At 41.0% G+C, this 17,293-nt stretch overlaps 1 protein-coding gene across 3 annotated transcripts in view; it reads left to right on the plus strand.

Annotated features, from left to right (window-relative positions):
- The window catches only part of itga7 (integrin, alpha 7), a 33,604-nt gene extending 16,857 nt beyond the window's left edge, over positions 1 to 16,747 (plus strand). Inside the window, exons 4-26 of one of the 3 annotated variants that reach the window (XR_009240414.1) lie at positions 33 to 288; positions 1,622 to 1,753; positions 5,144 to 5,351; positions 5,883 to 6,079; positions 6,256 to 6,344; positions 6,461 to 6,588; positions 6,726 to 6,821; positions 7,092 to 7,153; positions 7,429 to 7,598; positions 7,699 to 7,848; positions 8,405 to 8,520; positions 8,639 to 8,825; positions 8,954 to 9,028; positions 9,501 to 9,580; positions 9,682 to 9,759; positions 9,968 to 10,070; positions 10,191 to 10,385; positions 11,071 to 11,187; positions 11,363 to 11,476; positions 12,509 to 12,607; positions 12,734 to 12,859; positions 13,301 to 13,463; positions 14,978 to 15,067. Coding sequence is in view for 2 of the 3 variants with exons in the window: in XM_058631569.1 (XP_058487552.1) it covers positions 33 to 288; positions 1,622 to 1,753; positions 5,144 to 5,351; positions 5,883 to 6,079; positions 6,256 to 6,344; positions 6,461 to 6,588; positions 6,726 to 6,821; positions 7,092 to 7,153; positions 7,429 to 7,598; positions 7,699 to 7,848; positions 8,405 to 8,520; positions 8,639 to 8,825; positions 8,954 to 9,028; positions 9,501 to 9,580; positions 9,682 to 9,759; positions 9,968 to 10,070; positions 10,191 to 10,385; positions 11,071 to 11,187; positions 11,363 to 11,476; positions 12,509 to 12,607; positions 12,734 to 12,859; positions 14,978 to 15,133 (2,934 nt within the window). In the remaining variant the exon portion in view is untranslated. Of the gene's footprint in view, positions 1 to 32; positions 289 to 1,621; positions 1,754 to 2,451; positions 2,560 to 5,143; positions 5,352 to 5,882; positions 6,080 to 6,255; positions 6,345 to 6,460; positions 6,589 to 6,725; positions 6,822 to 7,091; positions 7,154 to 7,428; positions 7,599 to 7,698; positions 7,849 to 8,404; positions 8,521 to 8,638; positions 8,826 to 8,953; positions 9,029 to 9,500; positions 9,581 to 9,681; positions 9,760 to 9,967; positions 10,071 to 10,190; positions 10,386 to 11,070; positions 11,188 to 11,362; positions 11,477 to 12,508; positions 12,608 to 12,733; positions 12,860 to 13,300; positions 13,464 to 14,977 lie in introns of all 3 variants that reach the window. The other 2 variants (XM_058631569.1, XM_058631570.1) reach the window with 2 other exon arrangements.
- Positions 16,748 to 17,293: the final 546 nt, after the last annotated feature.

Below are 17,293 nucleotides of genomic sequence, written 5' to 3' on the forward strand. Positions count from 1 at the left end.
TGATGATAATACAGTTATCGCTTCCTCACTAGACTTGTGCTCACCTGTATGAGCTCAGGCAACGTGTAAGTCAACCTTCAGAGACCCGGGACCCCATTGGACGCTGCTACGTCCTGAGTGAGGACCTGACAGAGAGAGATGACCTGGATGGAGGGGAGTGGAAGTTCTGCGAGGGTCGGCCACAGGGACACGAGCAGTTTGGTTTCTGCCAGCAGGGCCTGTCTGTCAGTTTCACCCCAGACAACAACTTCATTCTGTTTGGGGCTCCTGGGACATACAACTGGAAAGGTACGGTACTGTATTGGATCATAGAAACTAAGCTTGTTTAACTCAACATGTTTTATTTTTAATGATGAATTTTGGGGGCAGCTGATTACCAGTAAGCTTAGGTCAACATGAAGACTGAAAACAAGAGGAAACTGTCAATCTGGCTTTGTTCCTAAAAGGTCATTATGTGCATTTTATTAAGCATTGAACTATTCCTATTAAAGCAGGTATAGTATGCCATCTAATCAAAACACCACTATTATACTCATTGAATAAATGACAATAATTTATGAGCCAATCTAGTGCAGAGCAGCAGCAGCAGCAGCAACAGCAGCAGCAGCATCTAGTTCATCGAAGAATGTACTGAGATTTATCTGGTTCAGTAATAAGTTACTGAATTGATTTATATTGTCATAGTCATCGCTTGCCACACAAGATTAATGTCACATTTAACTGTGTAATTGTTTCTGACATGTGTAGAACTCATATTGTACCACTGTCTGATGAAATAAGATTCTGCTTTCCGTCTGTGGGATACGATCGGACATGATTGATGGTTCGGATGTGAAATGAAACAAGAAATCAGTTTAAAATATAATTTTGCTGTTACACCCACATTGTTTTCGAAGAGCACAGTTATTGACTGTAGTGGCAGAGAATAATAGTACCATGTATTTTGTTATTGCACTAGTCAAAGAGTCCAATTCCAGTGGCTCAGAGTGTTTGACGCTCTAATGGTGCATTTCCACTAGCGCGACTTGTCTCGCCTTGGCACGGCACAGCACGGCACGGTCATTTTGCTTTTCCATTAGTGATCGATTTCTTTTAGTACCTGCTCTGGCGAGGTTCCAAGCGAGCTGAGCTGACACTATGAGTGAGTGTCTGAAAACGTGACTTAATCTCCAACATTTAGATTTTAGACATTCATGAAATGTCTAAAATCTCATCATTTAACAGGGGCCTGGTGTATTTAGCAAGCGAGCCGCATCACTACCCCTGCAGCTGTAGTCACTGACTGTGTCAGACGGAGTCTGTGCTCCGGTCATGCAGGAAGTACTGAACAAATCTTTGAATTAACTGATTGTAATGATTCAGTCCATAGAAAACAACTGCTTTACAAGTTACACTAGTGTCACGTGTAAAATGAAGTCACTGCAGTTTCATGCAGCCGTGCTGTGATGACTCCTCCCACGTTGAGGAGGTACATAGTGTAGAGTCGAGCTGAGGCGAGGTGAGGCGGCTCTAAGTAGTGGAAAAACGCCATTAGTGATGCATTAAACAAACTTTAGTCCTACATCATCTGCCAATATTGTGTTTTTTTGCTTTGCTGTGCCCTCACCTGTTTCCATTCCAGGTGAGATGCGTGTCCAGCTCCTAAACCAGACTCTGCTTGACCTCGGTTTCTATGACGATGGACCATACGAGGTGGCAGATCAGAAACAACTTAATGCTCAGCTCATCCCTCTGCCTTACCACAGTTACCTGGGTAGGATTTGCCCTCCCTGCTCACTGCTGCCTATGCACAGGAGAGAAAGTGAGGGCTGCAGGAGGGTTTGAAACCAGGGTTTTCTTAGACTGTACCTTGACATGCCTCACATAACCACAAGGGCTAACAGCAGCAGCAACTGGCTCTGACCAGCTGAGCGAAAACTTGTTTATAATGTCCCTTTCATTCTCCGCACAGTATTTCTGGCCGAGTTGACTCATGTACAACTCCACTTCCACCCATTCTCTTCTTTCCCATGTGACTATGTGGGTGGACAAGTCACATGTGTCCAAGCTTTTTATGGTCTGGCTTACATTCTAATGAGCTAATAATGCCAACACACAACAATGATGTTATCCTTATCCCTGTTATAGAAACGAGGCACAGGAAAACATGTGAGAACTTTTTAAGTGGGTAATGTTCAATGTTGGGATACAGTCTAAACCTTGGATGTCATCTCTCCTCTGGGTACACAGTGGCTCTGCAGGAAAGAAAAACAAAAAAAGAAGCCACGGTACCACAAAGACAAAACACCAATCAATCACAGCTTGTCTCACCTGCACCTCCCTTTTCCCCTTTTTCTCTCTCTCTCTCTTTTTTTTTTCTTCTCCTCACCATTTCACCACCCCATCACTCCCCTCCCTGCACTCCTCCCTCTGTATCTCCTTCTGTCTTTCTATTCCTGTCTCGGGCCATAGGGCTCTTGTTCATGGCTAACCCTGTTGAAGATGCACTGCTGTACAAAACTCTGGAGCCCTCCAGCCGGCCCACGCCGTTTGAGGATGTAGCTCATAATAGCTACTTAGGTTTGTAGGAGTGAGGTGTTGCTGTTTTGGACCGGACTGGGCTTGTAGTGGGAGTAGTCCTTTACCTCTGTCTCCGTCTTAGTCTCAGTCCTCTTTTGCTAATTCCGCCTCGTGTCTCCGTTTGTAGAATTTGACTATGTGCAACATAGTTTCACCTTCACTGTTGTAAAGAGACAGCATTCCAAATCTGAAATATACGATATTTTAAATGTATTTGCTCTTTTAACGTTTGGATGTTTGGAAAGAAGGCTGTCTCTTTGAGTAACAGCAGGGTGCTTGTCTGTTCTGTCTGTAGATCTCTATCGTCTGTCGCGTCAGTCTGCATGTGTGTGTGTGTGTCGGTACAAAGCTTTTGAGGTGGTGGTGGTTTTCTTGTGGCTTGTCTGCATTTTAGTGTTAGAGGGAGTTTAATTAACTAACCCGCTAACGTGTGATAGAGCAGTTGATTCTAAACTGTCCGTCGTTGTGTGCTAACATTAGCGGAGAGTGTTAAAATACAAATGCATCGTCATTAGGGAGGGGAATCAGTATCGGTCTGTATCGGTCGGATACTGGTCGAAATTACTGGATGGGATATCGGACGGATAAAAGTGTGAAATCCGATACAATCCAAATGTAAATATGTAAATCCAAAAGCGGCAAAAGCATTTTAGCTGAGTCATGTTTGGAACGTTTATTTCTTTTATTTTGGGAGAACAATATTTGTTGTCAACAGCTTCATAGTTCATAAATCGTCTATAAAATGACTGTATCGGAATAATAACAGTATCAGTAGATACTCGAGGTTGCGATATATCGCTATATGCTATATTGTTCCATCCCTAATCATCAATAAACCAGGAGTTGCAATATTACAGTTGATTCTGCAGTTGAAGAAATGTTTAAGTGGATAAATGAGGATGTTGAAATGTGTGGGAAGCACAAAACCCAGGAGTCTTCATCCTCTGTGACACCATGAATGGTTGAACAACAAAGAAAAAGCACAATTATCAATCCCACTGCTGTCATGATTTCTGGACCAAAGAGGTGGATTATTGTGTTTTATTCTTTTCTGCTTTTTATTTGCAAAGAATCTCTTTAGTGTTAGTATTAGTGTCCGTATATATGCAGTGACTCATCGTCTCTTTAAAAGACATTTCCTATTTTTTTATGATCATGTCATTCCCTTTCACTAAGTGAGTGGATCTGCAGTAAATCTCTTTATTCACATACCTCCACGCCTGTTTACCCTCCCACTCACCATATTGAGCCTGTCTTCTTGGCAGCACTAATTCCCTCATGACCTTCTAGCCTTCATTTACAACTCACATGCTTCCATTGATCCTAACAAGCCACACCTACGCATGTTTACTAAATGGACAGAGACATACTCCAAAATGATGTCACACAATACAGAATTCCGGCTGTTTCTCTAAACATGTTTACATACTGTCATTAAACTAAAAGAATCCCTCTGATGGTTGTTTCATGTGACATTGAAGTGGTGAGACCTATTGTGATGGTTTCCAGGTTTTCATTTTCTAAAAAAAAAAGTCTGGATCCATAATATCTGAAGCAAAAAAGAATCCATTCTTTACATAGAAATTTGAGCAAGAAAATCATTTGCAATAATGTGCCAACCAAATATTACTAAATGAAATTGTAGGCCGATGAAATTAAATCAGATTATTTAAATGACCACTGTCTGCACCACCTTTTCGAGGCAGTTCACGTCCACTCCTCATTTATTTTTTACAGCGTTTACTTTGCAGTAAGTCTGAGTGTTAAAAACCACCCCATGTGAAAAAAGTAGCGCCTTGTCTCTATCCGCTGGGTTTTTACAGGAGCTGAGATGCAGACTGTTGCATTCCACACCTGCAACCCTGGAGCTGCTGTCTGTTTGTCTCCATTTTGTCTCCCGCTGCATGTTTACTCAGGACTAACAAATGTCCAGTGAGGTTATCCTCACTGTTCACACCATCTGCATGTTTTCTTTTTTAACCCAATGAAGCAAATGCATGTGGTTGCTTCTGTTGAAGTGAAATGTTTCATATGATGTGTTATTTTTCACAGCCTGATAAGAAGCTTTTTTTACACAATTTTGTCATCAGGCAAACACACACACACACACACACACATCCCCCTTTCACTCATTAGCTTTAACTGATTTACATGCAAAGCATCATTAAGTTATTCACACGCACACACACGCATACCGATGTACACTTCCACAGCGCACACTCACAAAATGGGGGGCGATGCTTTAGGCCATAAATCTGATTAACATCCAGCCTTTATGTTTACATACTTCCTTCACCAGAGCTCGCTGATACAAAACAGTCAGATCATGAATCTCATGAGACATTATGTGAAGACCAATACATCTCCCTCTTTTGCTCGTGGACACACAACCATTCACTTACCTCTGACAGCCGTCCCCTAGCAACACACAGCACATTTATACCTATCATGAGTTTGGCGTAAAATCAATAGACACTTAAGCCGCACATTTCATTAGTAAGAAGATGAGCAGAGCATTCTGCACTCAGACATTAGCCTCAGAGGCCCTTGGTCAATATAAACTCCCAATCCTTTTTCCTTCTAGGGTTTTCTGTGGACTCGGCCTTAGGGATAATGGCTCTCGGAGAGCTGACCTTTGTGGCGGGTGCACCCCGGGCCAATCACACAGGGGCAGTGGTGCTTCTGAAGAAGGACAATGTCTACCGGCTGGTGCCTCAGCACATTTTCTGGGGGGAGGAGCTGGCGTCTTCATTTGGCTACTCTATAACTACAACGGATCTAAACAGGGACGGGTGAGGACATGATCATTTATTTGACCATGAGGTTTTGCAACTGGAAATGAACATTATGTCACCTGCGACCAGGCGCCTATTGGATGATACCAGCTGTCGATCACACTGGTGTCCACCAATATGTGCATGTTCTTCTAAATGGGAACACAGTTTGCAATAATGACATTATTAAAGAAGACCGATGTTATAAATCCCCCCTGGTGGCCATTCAATATATTCTTATTTCCTGATCAGCTGCATCTGGCAAACAGGCAAAGAATAAACCCGTATTTATATGTGACCTATGGTTGATTCTCAGGAAAAAATAAAAAAAATAAATAAATCCCACTCCCACTGCCAAAGTAAAGCAGATAAACTTTGCAAATATAAGCATTTTTCAGTAGGAAATGGATGTACTTTTAAAATTAACTATAACTATATATTTTTTTTTTCAGTGTCTCCTCACATATAATAAACAGATCATCTGACATCTGAAGAGCTCTGATCTTTCATTCTTTAGTCTTAATTCTCTGTTTCTCTTTCTGTCTTCAGCTGGACGGACATTATTGTTGGAGCTCCTAACTTCTTCGACCGTAAGGCAGAGATCGGTGGAGCTGTTTATGTTTACTTGAACCCCTTTGGTCACTGGGAAGATCACGCTCGCCCGATTCGTCTCAATGGGACGTACGACTCCATGTTTGGGATGACGGTCGGTAGTATCGGCGATCTGGACCAAGATGGATACGGAGGTGAGAATAAGCCCCATCCAAACCACAGAGGGTTTAAGTAATTATTCAAACCCAGAGGACAGAATTTGTCAAAAAATTCTGTAAATGATGTTGCATGCATGTGTTGTAACTGAGAGGAAATGAATTATTTACATCAAGAATTCAAATGTGTGTGAATCAATCCTGTACATGCACAGATATTGCTGTTGGTGCACCATTTGATGGAGATGGCAAAGTTTTCATCTACAGAGGATCAGGTTCCGGAATTGAGACTAAACCTGCTCAGGTGAGTTTATTGTAACAAATGTGCAGACATTAGGATGAAAAGATTAATAAGAGCAATTCCAGATAAAGGACTGGATTAAGGGGATTAATTAATCCCGTTTTTTTTCATCCTATCAGGTATTGGACGGTCGTGACTTTGATGTCAGACGCTTTGGATACTCCATCTCAGGCGGTCTGGATGTGGACAATAACCACTATCCAGACATTGCAGTAGGCTCTCTTAACGATTCAGTGGTTCTCTTCAGGTGAGAACTACGAGATTGTCAAGGGCCCAACTTTAGGCCTGTGGCTCAAAAGGTCAAAAGAGCAAGTTTTATCTTAAAACTTTCATGTTTAAAATCAGTTTAGTCATGATTTGTTGTGTTTTATATGCCCCCAAAAGGTCTCGTCCTGTCATTCACGTGAACAGAGAAGTATCAATTGATCCATATCACATTGATCTGGAGCAGCACAACTGCAAGGGTAGACATGGAGCGTGGTAAGAACTGACGTCCAAGATAATAGCCCCCAGTTTAAATGTGATACAATGTTACACCACCATCAGTGTAACCAATTTAAGTGAATAAAGTGACCCTGTGTCCATGCAGGTGTCATGTTTATGTCACTGCAAAGATGTAAATGGCTGCTGTAATGCTTTTGAAATCTCATCTATATCACATTTAAAAACACAATCTAGGAAACAATCTTCTGAAGAGTTTTCTGCTGTATTTGTAATTTCTTTTCATTCTCCCTATCTGACTCTTTCAAGTGTGGAGGTCAAGGCCTGCTTCATCTTCACAGCTCACCCACAACACTACTCACCACACATTAGTAAGTATTCTCCATTCTATCCTGGGACGCACAGTAACAGGAGACCTTTCTATTTACAGTGGAGCGTTACTATGTCTGTGGGATAACATTAGACTTTATTATGATTAAGTCACAGCTGTGTAATGCAGTATTCCCCCGAGATGAGGGGTTTAATAATATGCTCCGCCCCTGGTGGGCTCTTGAAGTGCTGACATTTGTGTACTTCAACCCCCCCCCCCCCCCCCCGTTACTCTTCTTCTCTCTTGATGCATCGCTTCCATTTTGCTCCCTTTCAGCCCTGGTGGTGCACTTTGAAGCCGACACAGAGCGCAGGAAGTTGGGTCTCCCGCACAGAGTTAATTTCCTGGGCCGCAGTTCACTAGAACCTGAGTATACTCAGACAGAAGAAGTGGAGCTTCATCGGCAGCTTCACCCTGCATGCACCACTGCTGTCTTCCAGCTCCATGTCAGTAACTACTATTTAACTATTTAACTACTATTTAACTTCTTAATTCTAGGAATTCTGGGATTTTATCGATGATTAATCCTCATCTCTGTCCGTGCAGGAGAACATCAGGGACAAACTGCGTCCCATCTCATTGGCAGTAACCCATACTATCAAGTCTGTGCCACCACGCAGACACTCTGGTGCCAAACGTCTGGAGAAGCTGGCGCCGGTGCTGAATGTTTCACCTTCTAATACGCTGCACTCTGAGGTCTGTGACACAAACGAAGCAGAAGTATTTCATTGACGGGACTAATTAGTTACCTGGTCCATTCTACCGTCTATGCATTATTTAATTTAACCTTTATTCCAGTAAAAAGGTCTGGCCATGACAGCTGGAAACAGCAAAAAACAACAGTTGGACACAAATACAGGGAGAGAAAAGAACCAGTTGCAATTTTGTATTTTCCTTTCAACTTAGAAAGGACTAGAAAGACGTTATGTGAAGCTTTCCATCACTGTAAATCATGCTCTTCAAAGTACATAATCATGGATGTATCATTTCAAATAGAAAGGTTGGTTGAACGCAACATTACTGCAGATAAAACCCTCTTCATTTAGTAACGAGGTGATTTTACGTCAGGATCACACATTAACAGGATACATCAATGATTGGGTTCAAATAACTACCTCATTAAGTTTAAAGAAAGGCAACTACTGTCATTATGTAAATCATCAGTGTTTTGTCAAGTGATTCACCCCGACCACTTCTGCGCGTGTAACTTATTAACGACTTTATCGTGTTTTTACTGTTTACCCCCCTGAAGGTGAACTTCCTGCGTCAAGGATGTGGCGTAGACAAAATCTGCCAGAGCAACCTGCAGCTGAGCTACCAATTTGGAACACGACCCCTGACCTCTGATCTCTTCACTCCTTTGCCAAAGTTAGTATCGACTGACCTCATTCCATGTTTGCTGGTGGATTTAATGGCGTAAATAATTATTATTACAGTATTACATTATCATAATAATGTGTGTCGACACATCTTTTCATTTCTGCAGAGATGAGGACGACGTGCAGGTGTTTTCCCTGTCAGACCAGCGACTGGTGGTACTGGAGATTACTGTCACCAACATGCCCTCTGACCCTCTTCTCCCCGACGAGGACGGGGATGACGCTCACGCTGCTCAGTTGAATATTACCCTTCCAAACACGCTGTCATATGCTGGTTCCAGGGTCCCAGCTCAGGTATGGCTTACACCACAGGAACAGCGAGGTTTCAATACCAGAGCTCTGCTTAATTGATACGACTTAATAATGAGATTGTACTCACTAAAAAGCAACAATACTCTGTGATCTGTCACGACTGACTGTAGATGAGATGTCAAGCGAACCAGAATGGCTCCCAAGTTGAATGTGACCTCGGAAACCCCGTCAAGCGAAATACTAAGGTATGGCAGAAAAAGAAAACTGAGTATTCATCTTACTTTTTAACGATTGTTATGTTGTTTTGTGACAAAGTATTAAATACTTGCTTGTGTAAATAAAGCTAGTAGAAATGTCTTTAAAGGTTATCTGTAGTGTAAATATATAAGTGGACTTGCATGAGAGTTTACTGCAGAACATGTTAAATGTTAAAAGCAAACAAATACCAACAAATTTGATTATTGTCCTCTGTTTTTCTCATTCATTGACTAAATAAAAAGTAACTTAATCTGAAATGAAAAGAAGTTTTTGGCTGTATACTGTACATTAAACCCACTCAGACAAGATAACCTTATGGAAACAATAAATCAACAATACATTGCCCCAGTTCGACCAATTAAGTAATTGTTTTTGCTTGTAATTATAATATTAAAAGCATAAATGGATGAAAGCGTCTGCTAAATGACATGTAATGTAATGTAATGTAATGTCTTTTAGCTGAAATTCTCTATTAACTTGAGCACATCAAACATCACCATTGAGACCACGGAGTTGACGGCAGATCTCTTATTGACAACGTACGTCCTGTTTTATTTCATTTTTTGCATTATTTACTTGTAGATGTTTGAATTGGTCAGTCAAAATAAATATGTTTAAATTTGTTTGTCCACTTTCTCAGTATCAGTGAGCAGCCTGACCTGGTGCCGGTCACTGCGTTTGCTAAGGTTGTGATAGAGCTCCCTCTGTCTGTCAGTGGGTGAGTAACACTACAGTGATGCCAGAAATAACAGTTTTTAAAGATTCAACTTGACATTTTTGACATAAAAATAATGTTCTAGGTTCCAGTTAAAATGGTGACCACACATTTTAATGACAGACAAAGCACCTACTGGATAAACAGCCATGTAAAGGTTCATGAGTGTGTATGCAGCTGACTGACACACTGAGATGATGTGTTACTGTAGGCTCGCTCGGCCACACCAGCTGTTCTTCAGTGGGACAGTGAAGGGAGAGAGTGCCATGACTAGTCTGGAGGACATAGGCAGCCCTGTGGATTTTGAGTTTGTGGTGAGGAAAAGTAGTTTGTTTTTCATCTTAGAAGAACCAAGATTAAAAAAAAACAAAAAAAAAACAGAAAAGAGTCCCAGTTTCTCATATAATTGACTGCAGATATTTTCGGTCTTTCAGGTGGCTAATCCAGGACAAGCCCTGCAGACACTCGGCTCTGCCTTTCTGAACATCATGTGGCCTTACGAGCTGGCCAATGAGAAATGGCTCCTGTATCCCGCAAGCTTGAGGTTTGAGGGTCACCCTGACACACGCTGCACTCCCACAGAGGCCTTGAATCCTTTAAAGCTACAGAGCTCATCGCAGTCTGGCGGGGTAAGTTCCATATAGAGTGAGGTTGTTTCTCACTCATTAAGGGCGTTATTTTGCCACACACATGACTCCACATAGTTTTTAATGTCGTTAAATTACACAATGTTTAAATGTTTAAATGTTTTTGGTCCTGCAGGATTCCTAAATTGAAGTTAAATCAGTGACAATGTCAGATTATCCTCCCACAGGACACAACTCAAAGGTTGTGGGTTTGATTCCTGGCTCTGCTCGTCGTTGTATAAATTCAGACAAACTGACTTCAACTATTTTTGGCAGTTTAATTTTTTTTCCCCTTGCACAGAAAATAACTTCCTCTCTAGAGTTAATAATGATGTCAATTTCCTCTTCCCCTGTGAATGTTTGCTAATTTTATGTACTGGCAAAATGGCTCCTCTGGGTTTAGGGGACAGTAAATGATATTTTGCCCGTGCAATCTATCAGTTAAAAAAGTAAAATATCTGTTGTTCATCCCTCCCAGTACTCTCCCAGTACTCTCCCAGTACTGTATGCTCATTGTACATTATACTGGATTTTGTCTCGAGCACTAGTGTGCGTACATTAACACCAATGTGTGTGATGTTTGGGTGTAAAAACATGTGCACTAACATGGTTGATAATTACCAAGATCATCATCATCATCATCATCATCATCATGACTGTCCCCTCTCTGCCTGTATGACTTCATCAGATTGTGAGAACAAGGCGCTCACACTCAGAAGACGAAGGTCAAGTGATGACAAAAGGCAGCGTGGGACGAACCACTCCAGCTGTGGCAGCTTCAGAGAGACGCAAGTCGCTCAAACTGGTAAGAAAGAAACAATGGAAAACTCAGTTATTGATTTCCCACTAAAACATTCAAGTAAATGGATAATTCTACAATGCAGATGCACAAATAAACGTGTGGATGTTTGATTCCAGTTCCTTTTAAAACTCTCCCCAGAGTGCTCAGAGTGCTCAGTTGTCCCTTTTTTTTCTTGCAGGATTGTCTCTTGGGATCAGCACGTTGTGTCCTGTTCCAGTGTCCCCTGCACAGCTTCTCTGGTCAGGCTGTCCTCAAGGTCCATGCCAGACTGTGGAACAGCAGTTTCATAGAGGTAAAAAAAAAATATCCTGTCATACACATGATTTATAGAGATAACTGCCTGACGTCCATTTACAGAATTAAAAGTAATAAGTGTTTTTTAGGTGGCTTTAAGGTAAAGACAGTCAACACTGCGGCTTTAATATTCAGCCAGAGAACAACAAAATACTTTCAAGATATAGAACCTATAGTACAACCAACATAAGCATCCAATAAAATGGCTTTTAGTGCAGTACATTTCTTCTTTACTGTACTCTTCTGCACTTTATTATAAATGTGTTTGGAAACTGCATGTGCTAGGGGTTTCACTGGTTTCCTCCCACAGTCAAAAAACATGCAGATTTGGGGATTAGGCAGATTGGACACTCGAAATTGACCCTAGGTGTGAGTGTGAGTGTGGATGATTGTTCATCTCCATGTGAACCTGTGATGGACTGGCGACCTGCCCAGGGTGCCAATCCCACTTTTCACCCTATGTCAGATGGGATTGGCACCAGGAGGATAAAGCAGAAGAAGATGAATGGATGGATGAATGTGATTGAAGACATTATTGTTAATTGGCAATAATTACATGACAATCTTTGATCATAATGTGAATAAATGGTCTGACAGAGAATTACACGCCTTACATGAAAGACATTAATTGAATGCTCTTATTTACAGCCTCATAAATACATCTGTCCTTTCAGAGGCAGCTCTTAGCAATCAGATCTCAAAGAGTTGCTGCTCCTATTGGCAAATGCAGACATTTGAAAGAGAGTAAACACAATAAATCCAGCAGAGATCTGGACATAGAGAGATAGCCTCAGGTCATCTGTCATAATATGAATTTGTCTGTGCACATCTGATAAGAGAAGCTCACGACAGAGAGCTGTGATACCAAAATGTTAACATTTCAACAACTTGCAGATAAAACTCAACAGTCAACCATTTTTCCTTCATCCTACTACAGCTTTACTCCTGCATTGCAGAACATTTGTTGAAGAAAGCAGAACTCAGAACAGTAAGATTTTCACAGTGTTTATACTCTCTCTCTGTCTCTCAGGAGTTCCCTGCTGTTAGTGCTCTGGAGCTGCTGGTCAGAGCCAACATCACTGTCAAGTCCAGCATCAAGCACTTGGTCCTCAAGGATGCTAGTGCACAGGTAGCCAACACAGCTCAGCTCATACGAAGCATAAATACTCCATTGCGTCTTTTGTTCATACATATTTGGACACATCTATAATAGCTCCTCCCTCCATCAGAGTGTGATTTTGTGTTCCCTCTGCAGGTTCCTGTCATGATCTACCCTGAACCTGGTTTGGCTGACCAGTATTGGATCCCGTGGTGGATCATCCTCATCGCCGTACTGGCAGGCATCCTGCTGCTGACTCTGCTCATCTGCATACTGTGGAAGGTAACACACTCAGGATGACTCTTGACTCTTGAGTTTTTTTAATAGCAAATAGACTACTTTCACATCTTCTTGTTTCTAAGTTTCTAAAACTTCCAGCACTTGATGATCAAAACCAGTGTGGAACACTGAAGTAAACACTTGAGACCTTGTAGGCTGTCGTCACTTGTAGTCCTTGTGACTCTTATCTCTTTCCTTGACATATTCTCTCTCAGCTTTGCTCTGTTCTGTTCTTGTTCTGTAATCATTTTATTCCTTCCAGCTCACTCTCATGTATCCTCTTTTGTACTTTTCGTGTTTGTCCTCTGTCTGTCCCTTCCCCTTTATTTTGTCTTCTCTCAATCCCATTTGGGAACCGTCTGTGTCTAAATCCTCCCTTTATTCCATTTCTCATTGTTTTCCCCCCTGTTCTACCCTCCCCTATGTTTTGATCTGTTGCCCCAGTGTGGGTTCTTCAAACGCAGTGAGCGGCGCCCACACTATGAGACGGAGTACTACCGTGCCCATTTGGGGGTCCAACCCTCGGAGGCGGAGAAGCAGGCATCAGAACTATAATAGAAATGATTATTTTACTCTGGCCTGTTCTCCCCTCCTCTCCCTCAAAGCGGTAAACATGCTCACCCACAATCACTTCCTTCCTTGACCTTTGCTGGTGTGGTGTTCGTTACAGCATGAGACATATTGGCACATTTTCGGACAAACCACCGCAAAAACATGCACATGTATAACAACTTATACCAGTAATAACTTTGAGGGTGTGTGTTTTTCTAAATGTACTCAATTAATTTATTGTTGCTGCATTTTTCTGACCAGATTCACCTCCTAATATAACCTGAACTAGAGCATTTCATCAGTTACAATCTTCAGTGATGCTTTACTGGGATGATGCTACAATGTTCAAGGCATTGTGTGTGAAAATATTTAAATTGAAATAATAAGATTCTTTAAAAAATTGATTTTGGTCATTAATGGGCAAAGGTAAATGAAGGTAAATGAAGAACTGAAGAACTTTGTTTGCACAAGCACACGTTACATCGCCACAATTACGCTGCGGTTTGTGCTATCGGAAAAATTCCAGCACCTTCTGAAAGCTGAGAATTTGTAAGTCAAAGCCAACATGTGGTTGTTAGAATAATCTCACTCGTGCTGTTGCAGGCAGCCGGTGAATCAGCATCTTTGTCACCAGAGAGGAGAGAGTTGGAAAAAATGCCTGGACATAGTTTCCATTTTTTGGCCGTTTTTTTTGGACATTGAGACAAAGGCTCAACCAAATGTTATTTTAAATATATATTTTTTTACATTTAGGTGTTAAAGGGTTAAGGTGATAATAAATGTAAATGCACAAGCCTAAGCAGTGATTATAGTTTAGTTTGCAAAATTTAGAGAATTAGGGAATTTAGAATCATAACGAAGAAATCTATGTTGAGACAGAAATGCAAGCGGCTCCTTTCATTAGATGCTCTTCTTTTTGTTTATTGGTTTAAAGACGTTACAGAGCTAATTTAGAGCTAATGCAAAAACACAATTGCGCTCAAGACCATTTTGCAGTGTGAGGAAGCAAAGTACTCGTATTCAGCCTAATAATAATCTTTGCCGTGCGAACACTGTTTTGCCATTGCTCCCTCAGATGCCTGTTTAACCGTGTGTTGAGCCTCCACTGCTGATATTACTGCTGTAATTATCTGAACTTCTTTAGTCTGCCAGCATCCAATAAGGACTGCCTTTTGGTGTTCAGTGTCTTTATACTACCATTAGATCTTATATATTAATACATAAAAATATTCCTAACAGCACTTGTGTGCAGTTAAAGGCACTGAAGACTAGTGCTGCATTTGAAATGCATGAAGATATGCTTCTTTGTTTTTAATTCAAACTTCACGAGAATATGTTTTACTGAGATGATTGAGAATGGAGCAGATGAGATTTGTTGCATCTATCACTAGGCATGATATTGGAACCCGACCATCTTATCTAATGAAATGAGGGCAAACAAACACATACGGTTTGCCATTGCATCCCTACAGCTGCTATCAGTTCATTTTTTCTTCCTTTCTTCCTCCTCTTCTCTTTCTCACCCTCTTCTGGCAAATCTACCGGCTCTCCTTCCTCCTGTGCCAACAGTGTGGCTTCTTCCAGCGGGCCCACTACAAAGACAAACTGCCTCAGTACAACGCCGTGAAGATTCCCCGTGAGGACAGGCCACAGTTCCAGACTGAGAAGTCCGGAGTTGTCCATAAAAAGGAATGGGCCACACACTGGAGCGATGGGACCTCGTAACTCTCCTTCAAGCACTGACTGACTGAATTTATTAAAATCAACATGTGTGGCACTCATTTTGTCTTTGCATTGGAACTGATGGACTAAAAAAAAAAAAAAGGTGCACATTGACTGAGATCATGAATATCTTGTGCACACTGTACTGCATCAGTACATACATACATACACTGGTGGCCTGTTACACTGGATCTGTGTCCTTCCATACTGCAGCCCCACTGGTGGATAGTCTCTTTATACTGTGCGTCTTTATCAGTGCTTCACAACAAATACCATGTCACCACTCGAGCTGTTTAAAGTATTTCACAACCTGCACAGGGAGCACTGATGCTCATAGTCTGGCACAACAAAGGAGAACCGAGAAATCACAACTCAAAGACATGCATGAATGCACAGAACCTACAGTACAATATTAGATGCGTTCATACACACTGGACATTGACGATGAAGAAGCCACTGCCCACTACATTTTTGCCTTAACTACTGTATATTGATATCATGTTATTGGGAATTTCTTTTAGTTAGCACGGCGAGAATACAACGAGAATATTGTGTCAGAATGTTGCAGAGCACTGAATGTGTGTTTTTTTTGGGCTTGCAGATGAAAAACACTGAATTAGTTAACCTGATGGTTTAATGTATTTCCTTTTTCAAGGAAAATAAAAGCGACTAAATGAGGAGCCTCTTCGGATTAGATATTGTGCATTTTTTTGGTAATATGTCAGTCAGACGTACTGTACGTCGGTCGTCAATTGCCTAAGCAAACTTGACTCAACAAGGAAATCATAATGGAGCGTATAATAGCAATGGCTGTAGCACTGTTTTTGCATGTAAACCAAATGTGTCAGATGAGTGAAGCAATATTAAACATGTGCTCAGTTTAAACATTGATTTTCTAATGGGTATCCCAGCTAATAAAGGCACTAATTTCCCCCCAATGTTTACAATTATTATGCTCAAATTACACTACTGTGTATGACTGAATTTAACTCGCAAGGTCCTCAAGTGAAGCAATTTTTTTTTTTTAACAGACATGTAAGAATGTGTCATCAGGTAACATTTTGACATTTGTACAAATGCTTTTTAGTTGAAGTGTATTAAACCTGCTTGAAGCAGTGATTCTGACTGATGAGCCAGGGTGAGATTGTACTGTCGTTACAGCACTGACATTTCCAATTCCACACAAGTGCCTTATGGTAAAAGTGGTAGATTGGAAGGTACTGGTTAAAAAAAGGCTACTGCAAATGAGATCACGCTGCCCTGACACTTACACGATGTAACGAGAGCAGATCGGAATTCGTCAGAAGGAGAAACACTTTCTTAAGATTTCATCTGGGTTGATAATGAAGCTGTAAAGCATGAAGAGTTGGCTTGTTGTTGTTGTTTTTTTTAGGTATTGCTGGACAATCTTGTATTTGCTGCATGAATCTCCTGTTGCTGTTCTGACGTCCCTCCGTTAGGTTCCTTCATTTTTTTTTCTTCATTGTCACGGCTCAGTGTTTTATTTATTTTTGTTTGACTGCACTGTTTTAACATTGTAGATACAGTAAAAAAAAGAAACAAAATAAAAAGCTGCAGTTCATGCAGGAAACACTAGATGACAGTAAACCTCTGAAACCTTGTCTGCTTTGCTCTTTTTAAACAAAAGAACTATAGATGTTGTTTTTATTTCAAAAGTGAACTTTTTTTTACACACACACACTGCATTGACTCCACTTATTTGGACAGACTAAACTAAGCGCTATCCCTAAACCTCATCCATAACCATTTAAGGCTTATTTACCAGGCAAACGCCACACTATATTTGACTTGACACCAAAGTAAATTATGGACTTACTTAATAAAAACATGTAGTCTTGCTTTCATCCATCTAAAACAGTCACTGTTTTGTTTTGTTAAAGGAGCAGTTTTGAGAAATCTGCTTGTTTTCCTACAACCGAATAAAGAAGAATCAGTTTTCACTTACCTTAAAATAGGAAGTCACATTTAAGGAGGTCACAGTGATATCCGTATGAATTCACTGTCTTACAATCACAACTGAGCTACTACAGAGTTACTATATGCACTTACAGTAATGCCAAATTTGTTGATATTATTTAAAGTATCTGTTTAACCGTTACTGCTCACGCGGCAAGGATCTCTGCCACAGGTGCACCCATGGTA

Source organism: Solea solea, chromosome 6 (genome assembly GCF_958295425.1).
Source record: "Solea solea chromosome 6, fSolSol10.1, whole genome shotgun sequence".
In the NCBI taxonomy this organism is placed as follows: domain Eukaryota; kingdom Metazoa; phylum Chordata; class Actinopteri; order Pleuronectiformes; family Soleidae; genus Solea; species Solea solea.